This window comes from Ambystoma mexicanum, chromosome 3q, assembly GCF_040938575.1.
Source record: "Ambystoma mexicanum isolate Mex_15411 chromosome 3q, UKY_AmexF1_1, whole genome shotgun sequence".
Classification (NCBI taxonomy): domain Eukaryota; kingdom Metazoa; phylum Chordata; class Amphibia; order Caudata; family Ambystomatidae; genus Ambystoma; species Ambystoma mexicanum.
In genome coordinates this window covers 1,115,454,434-1,115,470,344 of record NC_090926.1, presented here as the reverse complement: position 1 = coordinate 1,115,470,344, position 15,911 = coordinate 1,115,454,434, and the positions used below count along the sequence as shown (strand labels likewise).

The following is a 15,911-nucleotide window of genomic DNA, read 5'->3' as shown; positions in this document are numbered from 1 at the left end:
TTGAGACTGGTCTTGGTTACCCATGCAGAGTTGCTTGCAGTCCCTCCCCCATTCCACCCCCTCCCAGGCCACCCCCCCCCCCCCAACAAGCATCCCTCCCAGCGTGTGGCCCTTCAGTGATTTCCTTTCTACAAACATTTTCTAAAACATTGTGGAAGGCTTTAACTTACCTACAAGCTCTTCAGCTCCCCTATACTTGCTCAACTAATATTGCCTGTCTAGGCTCACTGAGAGACTCTTATTACCTCAGACTTTATGCTTTTTGCCTTTCCCCTAGGAAAGGGTTAATTTACTTTGCATTGGACGGTTCAAGAAGTACATACCTGCTAAAGAATATGTGTTAACCATTGTATTATTCCCTCATCTTTTCCTTTTGACATAAATCTCAGTATTGCTCTAAATGTGCCAGTGATAAATCAATGTCCACAGTGTCCTAGTTATTTAAGTCACCTGAGAGTGTAGGAAGTGTCTGTGTGCCATCCCCAATGGGTATTAACTGATTTAGTTAAACAGTATTTTATTGAAGTATATTTTGTGTGATATGACTAAATAAGCCTTCTTTAGAAGGGAGCAACTGACTTAAAATAATTGTTTAATCAAGAAACCTTGTGCAAGTGTTTATTTGAATAACTGTCACTGTGAAACGATTACAACCTTACAGCTCACATTAACCCCTCTTGAGATAAGCCTGGCTGCTCAGTCACTCTACCAATTTATGTAGTACATGCTTATACCAAAGGTTAGGTTCACTATTGACAAGAGGACAAGGCTGGTGTAGTCTCCCACAGGGTACTGTATACAATCTTGCCTAACAACGTTTTTCAAGATTATCAGTACAATGACGTCCATTATGACCCGGATTGTGTGAGGATGGTTCCCAATACCCAGTTTCTCATGACCAAGATTCCTGGATCCCTGCAGAGGGACATTGGCCCATTACCCCAGCTCATGAAGCTGAGCCAGATACCTTTTTGGACGCTCCGCCTGTATCCAAACTAAGGGAGGCTTCCCCTTTTGATGATAAAATGCTTTTCAATACTATCCTTAGAAAAGCAGTAGACCATTTTAAGATGGTCACTCAGGAGGTGGTGACCGAGTCTGACTTTGTAGAGGATGTCCTCAAGGAGAAAGTTCCAGTCAGCCAAGCCATCCCACTTCTTATTTCCATTAAAATAAATCATACTGCCCCCTCCTTGCTTACGCCCTCACTTACTCCAGCGGTTAATCCACGGGTCAAGATGTTTCACCTTGTGACTTCTGATCCCCTCTATCTGGGGACATTCTGTTCCGAACTCCATGGTCATTACCACGACTAGAAAACATGCAGGAGTTCCCCTGTCTTCATCCAAATCTCCACCTAATAAGGACTGCAAAAAACGTTACGCCCTTGGCAAATGCACCACTTTTTCTGCAGCCTACAGTACCCACATCGCTAATGATACTCTCCTTGCTAGCTTTTGTGATGTCCAATGGGTACTGGTACAAGAGGGTCTGCAGAATGTGCCCGAACCTGCAAGGTTGCAGTTGCTTGTGGTGGTGCAAGAGGAATGTCAAATCATTTACACAGAACATCTTGAAGAACAGTTGATGCTGCAAAGAAGGCAGTTAAGGTGTTGGCTGAAGTCATTCTTGAAACGGCATTCCTAGCTCAAACATCACGTTTAAACCAGAGACACAGGCCTAGTTTATTCCCAAACCTATCGAAGTCTCCTCCCTCTTCAGCAAGGGGGTGGACAATGTCATTGAGACCACGAAGGAGCACGAGATAATGAGATTTCTGCCACGCCGTATACACAATGTGGTGTCTTCAATACTTGCCGATCCTTTCATGAGCAGTCCTCTCCAGGCACAGCTCAGAGTGCCTGTGGGACGAGGGTTCATCCTGGTATTCCGGCCAAGGAACATCCAGCTCCTATCAAACCCTTCAACAATGGGGATTTTGGCAAGGCGAAGGTAGGGGGAGAAATGCAGCAGCCAGAGGCTCCCCTCCAGCATAGGACTGCTTTGGATCCCCTCCCATGCCTCTTGAGTAGGACTATTAACATGCGTCACCCATGCATGGGATAGAATAACCTCAAACCAGTGACTACTCAAGACTGTAGACAATGGTTATTGCATCGGGTTTCTTCATCCGCCTCAATACCACCAGCCAAAGAAAAGACGGTCCCTGGAAAATGTCATCCTCTAGGAGAAAGTAAAGACCCTGCTGCAAAAGGGAGTGATCGAACTCGTCCCAGAACATCAAGTAAATAGGGGTATGTATTCAATATACTTCCTTGTACCCAAAAAGGATCCAAACATGTGCCCTGTGTTAGACCTGCGAACAAGTAGGTCAAGCCTCAAAATTTCAGGATGACAACTCATCCATGTTCTGCCAGTAAACTGGTGAGCTGTGTAAACTGGTGAGCTGTGTAAACTGGTGAAACTTACCTACTTGCAAAATACACTATACAAATCTCAACTTATCCTGCCTCAGGGAGGCATGCTCCAAACACCCCATGGGTGTCGGACTGCTATTTAGTGTGTCTCGCTTCTGGACACTTTCCCTTCAGCAAAGGCAGTGTAGCATCTGATCACACCTTCCACAGCAGAGCAATGCATTAGAGGGTTGTCTAACTCCGGGCCTCGAGGGTCGGAATCTCGATGTGTTTTCATGACATCCTGCATTCATGTTTATGAGGAAAAATGTGCATTTTTTAGAATCAATGTATGCAAATTTATCTCATGAATATTAATGTGGGGTATCCTGAAAAGCTGGCATGGATCTGGATGCCTGGATTTGGACAAGGAACTAAAGGCTAAACTAGAGCTGAAAAAAGGAATCTACAGTGACCTACATAACAGGAATATTGAATGGTCTGTGAATGTGTGTACATTTTATTTTTCACTTTTTATGCTGATCACAAAACAGCTAATCCAGTTCGATAGCTGTATATCAGACCTGTACAAGTATATACACAAATACAAAGGCAATGGAACAGGAACTTCTACTTTTACGGTCATTGGTCTCATGTTAAATCCAGAAATGCCCACATCGTATAGGTGGCAGTTCTCAACTAAACCAATAAACATACAATCCTTTAGGCACCACTGTACAAATGAATGAATTTTAGTACCATGGAAAGACATTTTGTTCGATATTTAACAGGAGAATGTAGCAATATAGTTCAACAGTCAGTGAACGTGAAATGGCATTACAATTCGAGGCCATTTCACCTTACCTATGGAGCACTCGTCAACATCTTGGTCACATGCACCACCTGTGAAGCCAGGAGGACAGGTGCAGATTGCACGACCGTTCACAGGATTGGTGTCACACATTGCATCTTCGTGGCATGGGTTACTAACACAAGCATCATCCAGGTGGCAAAGAAGACCTATTGAGAGAATGAAATATATTGATTAGCAAATAAAATCATAATAGATATGAGACCATGTACCAGTTCTGTACACTCGGTTTATCCTTAGACACGTTTTAAAGGTTTGAGCAGGCAAGCACAGTTTGCAAATTATGCTTTTTCAAAACCATTAAAAATTGTCACTTTGGTTACATGAGCAACTGTTCGGTAACAATTGGTGAAGTCCCACTGTGTGAGACTACACAATTCGTATCTGCTTGGTATTAGCTAACCACCTTTTGGTATAGGTCTGTACTACATAAGTTGGTAGTGTGACTGAGCAGCCAAGAGGAGTAATGTGAGCTATACAGATGGAATCAGTCCCTACAAGTAACCAAGTAGCACTCACACGCTCAAGGTTTCAGTTACAAATCTTTATTTAACTATCAGTTTTTAGTTAAGCATTCTTTAAAAGGGCAATTGTTTGTAACAGTCAAGCAAACATTGGAATCACTTTACAAAGTCAATAAAGTTGGTGTATACAATTTGGGTATGCGAATACATTTCTCCTACACCCTGAAGTGACTTCAATAACAAGGATAGTATTGAATTCATCTTAAACACCAATATACTTTAGACTTTGGGTTTCAGCAAGGGTTAAGGAAATATAAAGGTTAGAACGTACATGCTCATAACATGAAGACCGTTTTAATTCTCCATTGAACTATAGTAAGCCGATTCCAGCAATAAAACCGATGATGGGACAAGCCATGCCAAAGTCAATAGATTAGAAGGGTGCCTTTAAGGAGCCAGGACACCCAGAGTCAAATGGAACAAGTTAAAATTTCTGATGCACTTCTTGGATAAAGTCTTTCACAAAGTCAGATAGTTCAAGAAAATCACTGGAGGAACACAAGTATTTAAGCCTATGCAGGGGGAGTTGAAATCAACTCGGAAAAGGTAAGCCAGTGCACTTCTCAAGTGTGAAAGCACGACTTCTGGCAAGGCAAGTACCCCAAGCCCCCAAAGTACCTCTGGTTTGAAGAAAATATTCCAGGTGGATTCAGTCTTGCTAAAGACAAGCAGACCCTTGTTCCGGAGCCTCAGTCGTGGGTACGAGAGGACGAACCTACGGCAGGCTCCTGCGGCAGTACTCGGGAAAGGGCTACGGATAGTCTTTGATTCAATAGCTCTTCGTGGTTTCAGCGCCTCGCAAACAGCACTGATGCAGAACAAATTTCCCTGGTTGGACTTTCCTTGCTCCTTGACTCTGGATCGTGATTTCCTGCTTCAGGAGTGTCCTTAGGAGGCACCTGGAGCTTTTGGCCGGATTCGTTTCCGCGGAAGACATTGCACTCGGTTATGGACACTCAACCCCTGGCATTGGGCTTCTGCAGCACTGGAGACGTGCAGCAAGTCAGGGGTTGCACCAAAGTGGAGTTTGTCACAGGGCTAGTTGGTCACCAGCCCAAGGGGAGAAGTCCCTCGGTCCAGAGCTTCTCCGTCGATGCGAAAGAGGTGGTCAGCACAGCAGCAGTGCTTCACCGGGCACTTAGAGGTCCTGGAGGTTGCAGCGGGTTGCTCTTCATGTTTTCTTCTTCCGATGTTTCTTCCAGTGGTCGACTCTACATGTAGCCCCGAGAACCTCGCCTTTTAAGCTAGTTCATTCGTTCATAGCCCTAGGCTGTCAATCACCCAGCAGGTTGGCTGTCCTTCCTGGGCTGCCAGCCGGCCAATCAGGACTGGTTTGGAACAGGCACACCTAGAGACAAAGGACAGGGGAGTTTCAGGACCCTGCCTCACTTGCTGTTCTTTCAGTCACTGAGCCAGGGGCGGGCTTCAGGGCTGAAGCCGGTTTCAACTGAGTAAAAGCCAAGAAAGCCCTCACAAACAGAAAATGGCAAAAAATGAAGACAGGGGCCATTTTGACAAAATTGTCACTCCTGTGTGCTGTACTGCAGTGGAGCATTCAGCCTGCGGTAAAAACGCACATTGGTAGTAAAATGTAAACCACTGCCACCAGACATTTAAAGTAGTAATGGTAACAAAAAAGGTTACATGAGAAAATAGGATAAGGGGCTACTAGATAAACCCACCCCAGCACTCCACATAAGATGGTGTGTGCTGGACCTACCCAAGTAAGATCAATATCACTTTACTGTTCTTGGGAATAGTAGTTCACCCAAGAAAAGGTATTTAAACCTTGAGAAATGAAACGTATTTCTCAGTGACACTGCACTAAGGGTGCTGTGTGTCACCACACAAAAGGCAGATGCATATGGAGTTTGTCAGTCTCCAAAAACGGTGAAAACAAAATCCTGGTCAGGGAAAAAAGGTCCCTCGCACTCAGGAGCTAAAAATGTAAAATGTCCCAAGTCCAGAAAAAGAGCTGGGGGTCTCGAAGGTAGGAGGAAACTAGCACAGAAATGACAATTGCCCTACCAGCAACCTCCGTTTATCTTCTTTGTATCTCAAAGCAGAAGGCGGACTTGTAATCTCCTCCAATAAAGTTAAAGAAGCAGGTCTGTGCTGCATGATATTTCGGATATGTACCCCAAGCGCAACTTGCCAGGTTTCCTCTTACCAGTCTTTCCCATGGGACACTCGCAGTAGAAGGATGCCACACGATCGTGGCAGGTAGCCCCACTGAAGCAGACTGCAGTAGCACAGTCATCAATGTTCTCGCTGCAGCTTTCTCCAGTCCAGCCGTTCACACAGACACAGGTATGGCCACCATTTGTATTGAAGCAGGTTCCACCATTGTGGCAAGCATTGGGCTGTAGTTGGCACTCATCCACATCTTCAGTGCAGAACTGACCTATAAGAATAAAACAAATAATGTGTAGGATTCACCGGATGTGCCCATTTCCTCATAGAGGTTATCACTATTCTGTTTTACATATGGATACATCAGTCCTCGATTCACATCTGTGCAGAGGTTTGTGACTCACTCATAATATAGCAGTTGGAGTGAAATCAATAAGGCAACAGGCTGGTTTTACAAGGACCAAAGCTCTACATAATACACCTATATGTCATTGTGAATTTGTATAGCGCCTTATGTAACCATTGATATGACCTCGTAGCACTGTGGGTTGAATGCCATAGGGGACCGTAGTGCAGGTCATTGGAGAGTGGGGTATCATAGTGCTTGGGTTAAATGTTAAAGGTATTTATATCGTGCACCGTCACCAACAGAGTTGGTCCCCAGGCACTCAGGCACTTCATGTAAAATGGTTCAAAGTACACATTTAAAATCCATCAGTCCAATTGGTCCAGCAGTTATTGGATAAGAGCGTGTGCATACCCTGTTAAGTGAACAATGCAGCTGTCCAAACAAATTCATTAAAAAAAAAAAATGTCAACAAGCAATTTAAACTAAATTAAACCCACCAAGTGATCGACAAAAATGATACTGTCCCGGGAGGATAGCTCGGTGGCAACGTGCTCGCTGGGGAAACAAGACGACACGAAGCAACACTGGTACGATCCCCGGATCGGCGCTTAGAAACCTCTGGGTATTTTTAAGCGCGTTATAAATAAACAGATTCCTGTAACAGCGCCTCGATGCCCCCAGGGCTGTGCGAGCGCTTTAAAAATGCAGATAAAATACTAAACTCAACTGTAAATCGCTAACTAACAAATCCATCAACTGTGTGCAACTTGACTTCTAACGGTCATATGCAGTTGATGGATTTGTTAGCTATTTACAACTCTTAATTTAGTATCATTTTGTCACTGTCACTTGGTGGTGGATTTAATTTTGTTTAAATTGCTTGTTATCATTCATTTCTTTCGTATTCATTTGTTTGGACAGCTGCATTGTTCACTTAACAGGGTATGCACACGCTCTTACACAAATGCTGCAGGACCAATTCAATTGGACTGATGGATTTAATTTTTATATGACGTGCATTTTTTTTATAAGAAGCCGTTTTGTACAATTAAAGTATTGTGTACAATTAAGGAACTGGTTTTCATGAGTCAAGTGTAGTAGTATATATTCAAGATTTGGTGACTAACGCATCGAACCAAGAGATTGAAAAAACGCAGCATCTAGTTTGGTGTAATTTAGCGGGTAGAGCAAACCGCCGATTGGGGTTCTTTAATATATCCATATATATTTTGTGCCCCAAGTACCCCATACCTGTATAATCGGGCCCCCTGTATTTTTGCATTTTTCCTAGGTAGGACAGGGTTGCCTCATTTGATATGCCACATTGTGTGCCTGATAGGTGGCATGATATGACCCAACCGTACTATTTAAAACCATAAGTGCTATGAAGCTCTGCAGTGGTGGCTCTTGAGTCGATACCCAGATGGGTAGGGCTTGACCCAGGTTAACAGGAAACCGGGAGAGACGTAGTTGGCTGGCAGGGGGGCCTGAGATAGTGGCTTTGCGTGTTAATTCCCAGATGGGTAAAGTTTGACAGGAGTGGGTCCAGTTGCATTTAGCTGTCTGAGGGGCTATTACGCTCTGGTAATGTGGTGGCGTGTAGGGGTCTGCGGATAGGTTTCTATGACAGTGGTTGGGGGCTGCTAGGCTGGGTGTGTAGAGCCCGCAGCTGCCTAGCCCAGAGCCTGCTCGTCTCTAAAGCTGACTTTCATGACCCAACTGTTCCTGGTTTTCGAGATACCGCTCTAGCTGAAATCTGGTAATTGGAGGGTTTCCCTTTCATATATTAGGGACAAGCCAGGTTTTCAATGCTTTACAGAAGGCCATGTAGTCTTGGTCGTGTGGAATGTCGGGAGGCAGTGAATTCCAGTGTTGGTGATGATGATATATATCACTTATAATGCGCCTGTACACAAGTGTTTCTAGGCACGACAAGGGAGGGCAAGACAAACTATGTTACGAGGCTTGAGTCACTCAGATCATGCAAGTGCGACAAAGCAACGTGCAGGGGTGGAAGGTAAGGGGGAAGTGCAATCATGGCAGCATTGCTCTTAGTAAATGCAGCCAGGGCAATGCAGTTCTATGTAAGTACAAGGAGGCAGGGGACTGTAGGGTTACAGTTACAGCCCCTAAGTGCATGGTAGGCCTTGAGGCAGTGCAGGGGAGACTGATCATGGAGGAGCCTGGTACCTTGCGAGACTCTCAGGGTAGCCAAGCAACCAGTCGGCGCAGCAGACCGGTAGGTAAGCAGGGAAGAATGGCAGGGAAGCCATTCCAGAGGGAGGCACCCGCAGGAGAGATCTAACCCCCCCCCCCACTCTCTGCCTGGAGAAGCGCCTGACTCTCAGAGTTTGAGGTAGTGGAGCGAAAGGCTTGCAAAGGAAAGTATTTTGGAAGAGTTGGATGTAGTGTTTGCCCCGGCCCCAGATGGCCTTTGCGAACGATGCAGAGGGTCTTGAACTTGATCCTTGCAGCCACCGGGAGCCAGGAAAGATTTCAGGGTTGGAGAGATATGGTCCCTGGGCCCGAGGCCAAGGCCCCAGTCCTGTTCTAGATTAGTTGCAGAAGGCGGAGAGTGGAGCAAGGCAGACTGTTGCAGTAGTCCAGCCTAGAGAGAACCAGGGCTCTGGAGACAGAGCAACTGGGGGAATGTGAGCAAAGGAGGTTTACTTCCGAGGGGGTGCAGCTGGTAGTGGGCCTTCTTGGCAAGGTCTGTGAGGAGAGCAGGAGAGAGTGGAGTCGACGATGACCAGGTTTCTTTACCTCACAGGAAGGCGAAGGAAGAGGACCAGAGGAACGCAGCCAGAGAAAGTGGGCAAGCAGGAGTAGGGGTGCCAATGAGAAAGCTCAGTCTTACTGGCATTAAGGCAGAGATAGTGGTGGTGCACTAAGCCTGAATCGCGGATAGACAGTCAGGAATGAGCGGGAGCGAAGGCTAAGTGGAGCCTGAAAGAGCTGAGTGTCATCCGCATTACACTGAAAGTTGGAGAAGGTAGAGATCAGGTGGGCGAAAGGGGCCAATTAGACATTGAAGAGCCCTTCGTCCAATAGAGAGCCAGTGAAGAATGCAGAGAGCAGGCAAGATGTGATCCTTTCATCCCAGTGCAAGAATACGTCTGGCAGCCAAGTCTTGGACTATTTGGATTTAAGTTGGTAGGCCGGTGCACACAAGTAAAAGGAGTTTGCATAGTCCAGTCTGGACATGACAATGGTCTTAACAGAAGCCAGTCTGTTGGGGTAGGTGAGGTATGGGAAGGTGCATCTCAGAAGCCTGAGGTGGTAGTCACAGGATTTGGATACATTTTCGTTCTGGTGGGACAGGGTTAGGCCAGAGTCCATTGTTCAGCCAAGGTTTATTACAGGCGGAGGAGGGGGGTGGAGTGCTGAGGGAAGGAGGTTGCGAGAGTAGAGTTTTGTTGCCGCACACCATGATAAATGTAGCATTTATAACACTTGTACACAAGAGTTTCTAGGCGCAACAAGACAAGGAGGGGGAAACAAATGGAGGACAAAGTAACAATCTTACTAGGCCTGGTGTCATTCAATTACGGGGGAAGAGGGGAAAGGCAGAAGTGCCAGGGGAAGGGGGAAGTGCAGTTAACTCACAAGTGCAGCAAGCGGGTGGCTCATAAGTGCAGAAAGAAGGAACTGTAGGGTTACAGATAAACAGGTAAGTGCTGGAGAGCCCGGAGACAGGGCGAGGGCAACTGGACATGGAGGAGCCTGGGCCGAGTTCAGAGCGTGACTAGGTGACCAGTGCGCAGAGCAGTCTGGTGCATCAGCAGGGGAGAGGAAGAGAGAAAGCGGAAGCAAAAAGGAAGGTCTTGAGTTGCTTCCTGAACAGGAGGTGTTTCACATTTGAGAGAGGCAGAAAGGCTGTTCCAGAGGGAGGCCCCCAGACGAGGAGCTCGATCTGCCCCCAACTCTCTGCTTGGAGAAGCGCCTGCCCCTTGGAGAGTTGGATGAGCCGAGAGCTCGAGAAGGAAGATGATTTGGAAGAGAATGTTGGAGGTAGAGTGGTCCCAGTCCCCAGAATGCCTTGTGGGTGATGCAGAAGGTCTTGAAGGAAGTTGATCCATGCAGCCACAGGGAGCCAGCGAAGAGATTTAAGAGCTGGAGAGATACAATCCCTAGGCTTGAGGCCAATGACAAGTCTCGCCGTCTGGTTTTGGATAAGTTGTAAAGAATGAAGAGTAGAGGCAGGAGGATTTAGAAAGAGGCTGTTGCAATAGTCCAGCCAATAGAGGACCAGAGCTCTGGAGACAATAAGCTTCTGGGGGAAAGTGAGAAAAGGAAGCATACCTCTGAGGAGGTGAAGCTGATAGTTTGACTTCTTAGAGACATCAGCGATGTGAAGAAAGGAGAGGCTGGAGTCGAAGATGAGAGCAAAGTTCTAGCCTCACAGGAAGGAGCAGGAAGAGGACCCAGAGTGGGCAGACAGAGGAAGGGAGGGATCTGGTGTCCTAATGAGGAGGATCTCAGTCTTACTGATCATTGGTGGCACACCATTCCTGAATTGCTGCCAGACAGTCTGGTATGAGAGAAGAAGCAGAGGTAGCTGAGAGGAGCTGAGGTGGCTGAGGGGAGCCTGAAAGAGTCGACCGTCATCCGCATAACATTGAAAATTGGAGCAGAAAGTAGCGATGCGCAGAGCAAAAGGTGCCAGGTATTGGTTGAACAGCCAGGGAGAGAGGTTAGACACCCCCCAGAAACACCAAGAGTAGAGAGACAGAAGAGAGGAAAGACCCAAGTCTGACCCGTGAGGGTCAGTGAGAAAGGAGATCAACCAGGCCAGGGCTGATCAGTAATACCAAGGCGGTCGCTGAGACAATTGAGCAGGACGTGTCAAAAACAGAGGATAGATCGAGGAGAATGAGGACAGAATGGAGATTAGAGTCAAGGTTGGAGAGCAAGTCTTCAGGAGTGGTCAGGAGAGCAGTTTGCATGCTTCTGGCAGCTCTGAAGCCAGTCTAGTGGTCATGGAGGCAACCAACAGATTCCATATGTAAATTAGGTTGGGAGATGGCCAGCTTTTCTAAGAGTATGCCCAGGAAAGGAGTGATGGAGCTCGGCCAATAGCCGAGAGGAAGGCTCGGCCAAAGGCTTCTTTACAAGAGTGCTTAGGGGTTGGAGGGGGGAGGGGTTTGAGTTCCAGTGGCAAAGGAGTGATTTCAGAAATCGGCCAAGGCTGGAGCAAGGGTGTCAGTGTGGTTCTTGATTGTTCTGGATGAATGGGGGGGAAACTGCTTTGACGAGACTTTCATAGATCAGACTTGTCTACAAACACTGTCAGGGGTGAACAAGGTAAAAGAAGAGACCGGAGGAGAGAGCCTCAGATGAGCCAGGAGTGGTAGAGGAGGAAGAGGAGGTAGAGGAAGAAAGGGTGGACAGGATGTCCTGAGTTTTAGCAGTGAAATGAGAGACTAAAGCTGTGCAGAGAGGAGTAGTTCGATGCTGCAGAGATACAGACAGTATGTACCCTTTGGAGCAGGCGGCAGGCTAATTTGCAGGGGGTGCATGCCCGATTCCCTCCACTTCTCCGCTGCCCTACACTTGCGTTTAAGGGCGGCGAGGTCGGAACCATACCAAGACTTGCACTTGGATTTGGGCTTCAATTGGATCCTCATGACAGGGGCAACTACATCCAGAGTGTTAGAGATAGAGAGATGAAGGTTATAGAGGGCTGTGTCAGTGTGTGAGTCAGCCAAAGGAGCAGGAAGAGAGAAAGTAGCGCCAAACGCCTCAACTGACACCATGATCCTCATTTTCCCTGGGTTAAGAAGAAGGTGGTTTCTTGTCATCCACAGGTCTATATCAGAGGCAAGCTGCTAGGTCCAGGATCAGAGCTAGTTTCAGGGATTTTAGGATAATTTGGGTGATGTCAGCATAATTATAGCAGGTGAGGTTGTGCGAGCAGATGATCCCTGTCAGAGTGGTCATGTAGAGGTTGTAGAGGCAAGCACCTTGGGGTACTCCGGTGTTCACAGGCAAGCGGCGGAGTGAAAGTGAGGAGAGGACGTGAATATTGTTGAGGAATGAGGCAATCTAATTGCGTGCAGAGTCTCTGCTTCCTAGGGCGTGGAGTCGGTCAAGGAGGATTGAGTGGTTAAGTGTCAAAAGCTGAGAGACCAAGGAGAACCAGTGTGGCACATCCTTCAGAGACTTTGAGGTCTTCCCAGATCGAGATCAGTGTGGTTTCAGTGCTGTGACTGAGCAGGGTCTAGTAGGTTGTTGAATTCTGCAAAAAGGTTGATCTGAGAGTAGGCAGAGCAGTCTGCGTTTTCACCAGGAATCGGGTGTTGAAGATGGGCCTGTCATTGTTTGGCCGCTGGGGGACCAGACAAGCTTTTTCAGGTTTGACATGCGCTACTTTGCAGGGTTTTGGGAAAATGACAGGAGGTGAAGGAGTCCTTGAGTATGGATCTAGCCCGTTCTCCTGCACAGGTGGAGGAGAAGATTTCTTTGAGGAGAGGCGGGGCAATGGTGCAGTAGGGCTTCAGGACTTCCGAGATGATCCTGTGGAGCTCTGTGCTACAGAGGTTCCGGATTCTTTTATTGTAGTAGGCTTTTTTGGCCTTTCAGAGCTTAGATTTGTAGTTACGGTGATGGTGAGCGAACAAAGATTTTTTAAGAGGGGTTTTGTATGTTTTCCATTTGCGCTTGGGGAGCAATTATGGGTTTTTGAAAGTCTTCAGTTGGGGCTTGAACCATTTGGGGGTAGGTCCTTTGCCGGTGGCAGGGAGGGCGAGAGAGCGTGAGAGGGAGGAGTGAGTCATTAAGCCAAGAGTCAAAGGATTCGATAGGTAGAAGTCTATCTGAGGTCGGGAGTACTTTTACCTTGTTACAGCATTTGTGATTGTGTGGGGGGACAAGGCATGCCCCGAGTGTTGGGGCCAGTGTGCGGACAGAGACACGTAAGGCTGAGTGGTCGGTCCAGATGAGGGCTTTGGGGCTGGACACAGACTAGATCAGTGGAGCTGAAGATTGCATTAAAGGTGTGGCCTACAGTGTGGATGTGACCCATTGTATCCTGGGAAAGGTTGAGTGCCTCTAGGCTTTTCAACCAGGGGTTGGGCTCATCAAACCAGATATTCAAGTCCCCCAATAGTGCGAGTACTGGATGGTTGACTAGAGTGGTAGCTATTGAGTCAGAGATTGTTGGTAAAATGTATGTCGAATAAACTGATACTATATTTTTAAGGGGAGACGGGCAAAGGGTCCAGATTTGAAAACATTGGGCAGTAGAACAAGAACTGCACAGAAGTCTGCTAATGAAGAAAAAGATCAACTCATTCAGCAACCATTTCATTGTATGGATTATCCAAGGGAAAATGTTCTTGGTCGACAGTGGCTGTGGTGCGAGCTTTTGCCTCAGATTTGCATCACTGACCTTTCAAAGCTTGTGAACTACAAAGGCTGAGTTTGCCATCATTTCATCTACAACTAAGATCAAGGCTTAAAATGAAACAGGCTCATTCAGCAGCCAGTATTTCCCGCCGCAAGAATGACTTTGGCTCTCGACTATGTTAACAGCCTAAAGCAGTAGCAGGTACATTCCTAGTGGCAGAATAATGTTTAAGCATAACCACTGCGCTTGGCTAAAGGAAAGAAGTTGGTTTGATTGGTAGTACAGACACCAATTGGCAATATATTCTTACCAGTCCACTCGGGAGCACACTGGCAGTTGTACGTGTTGACTCCATCTACACAAGTCCACCCGTTCATGCACTTATGCCCCGGGCAGTCATCAACGTTGATCTCGCAGTTTTGTCCATCAAACCCTAAACAGCATAGAAACATGAATAAACAAATTAGATGCCATTGATGAACTTCAACTGCTGCAAATGGTCTCCTCACATGTTTTAGACATGATTGTGTGATAGCACTATTTGCTACCTTCATAATTACTATTATTGTGTAGCATAATCATATCCGATATAACCATTAAGCGTCAACACAATCTAATTACATAACCTGTCAGTCATGAGACTTAAGCAAATACCACACACCATGTCTTTACAACACTGCTTGTTGATTAATTCAATATCACCAACCATTTTGTGAACGAGTTATTCGAACAGATTAGCCTATTGCTTAGTATTAAACATAGGTTTTCTTCTGCTTATCACGTGCAAGCAAACAGTACATGTGAGAGACTCAGCGGTCTTAATAAAGGATAGCAAAGTTGAAATTGACACTGAAGGGGTGGCTGCATTGAGGAATCAGCCCGTTTCAGACCACCACCTCACGCCCAACGAGTTAGTTATAGGGAGGCGGATGAGAACGCCTCTGACTCCTCCATCAAGGAATAGAAGTGAAGTCCAAACAACTGCCGAATTGTTAGGAAATGAGTTACATGCGTAACTAACATCTATGACAGCTAGTACCCTTCCTTCCAGATCAACTCAAGCAGAAGGGGCGTCAGTCTCAGGACACAGATGAAGACAATACAGCAACTGGACGAAAAGTTGTGTTCCTAAACTTTTCGCCGAAAACGGTTTTAATTTGTAATTTCACTAGAAAGTGGCACGAGCCCAGATTTAGTGGTCCTTACATTGTGGACGACATTACTCCTTCAGCAGTTAAAGTCCAAGAGAGGAGAGCTTGGATCCACCTGGCAGGTGTAAAGGTCTACACTAGTGAGGCAGTCACACCCCAACCCCATTCGGAAGCAGGTCCAGAAGAAGTTGTTCAGCACGTGCAGACTCGATCGATGACGAGGAAGCAGGATGCAAAGACTATCCAGTAGATAGATGCAGGTGTACATTTGGACTGTGGCTCCCCTAAAAACACACCTTCTAGCTATAATAGCAGGAAGTGAGAAAGTTACTGTTCTTGAGCCACAGGAGCGTTTTGACACTGGACTTTTGGAAATACTGAAGTAAATGAAAAATGCCAGATTTAGACTTCCTTTTTGACAACTGGAAAAGGGAGCAGTTCCGATTCATTTCTCATTCAATTTCTCTTTGGACGCATAAATCTGATGATACCTACAGATTACTCGTTATGGTCTATCATTATATAATTCTAGTTCATTCTTATTTTGTGAGGTGTAACACCAACACATGTGCTTCTATGGGATCCTATAAAATCATCCTGCAATCAGTCGGTTACTTGTGCAAATAATAGAACAAACCAGACAGCTACCTGAGCATTTAACGAGATAACCTGATTAAAAAAGTGCGTCTTTCCTTAAAAAGTAATCACAGGCATGATGTGGTCTATTGAACATATTGCAATTCCAGAGAGCGAAAATGCCAGACAGTGAACAGAGTCAATGATGTTTGGAGAGACACCGATGGTGGGATCTGAATTATTGGTGCATAATATATGCCTGTTCAGCAAATATTTTTCTGTTCCTATTGTTCCACACGGTTTGCTTTGTGGGTCCCAAAAGGGAAGGAGTCCAATTAATCCTCCCCACTCCAGTGACCTATGCAGAGTTAGAGGTTGTAAGGAAGCCAAGGCCATATGCGATTGTCCCTACATGAGTGACACACGAAAGGTCACCCATCTCTCTGACAAGTGTTCCTATGATTGCCCCAGTTGGAAGAATGTATAATGATGTATTCATAAATAGCCACCAGTTGTTTCAAAAACTGTCCAAGCACAACTTTCACTCTCCCTTGCGACCTGGAACACAAGAGGGTTTCTACACTTAACAACTCCCGGTGACA

General features: G+C 46.2%; 1 protein-coding gene across 5 annotated transcripts in view; it reads right to left on the bottom strand.

Moving 5' to 3' along the window:
* The window catches only part of LOC138447655 (neurogenic locus notch homolog protein 3-like), a 798,580-nt gene that overhangs the window by 436,544 nt on the left and 346,125 nt on the right, over nt 1-15,911 (bottom strand). For all 5 annotated transcript variants that reach the window (XM_069603880.1, XM_069603877.1, XM_069603879.1 and 2 more), the window contains exons 13-15: nt 13,893-14,015; nt 5,923-6,156; nt 3,222-3,377 (exon numbers count right to left, since the gene is read on the bottom strand). In XM_069603880.1, the coding sequence (XP_069459981.1) occupies nt 3,222-3,377; nt 5,923-6,156; nt 13,893-14,015 (513 nt within the window). The remainder of the gene's footprint in view (nt 1-3,221; nt 3,378-5,922; nt 6,157-13,892; nt 14,016-15,911) is intronic.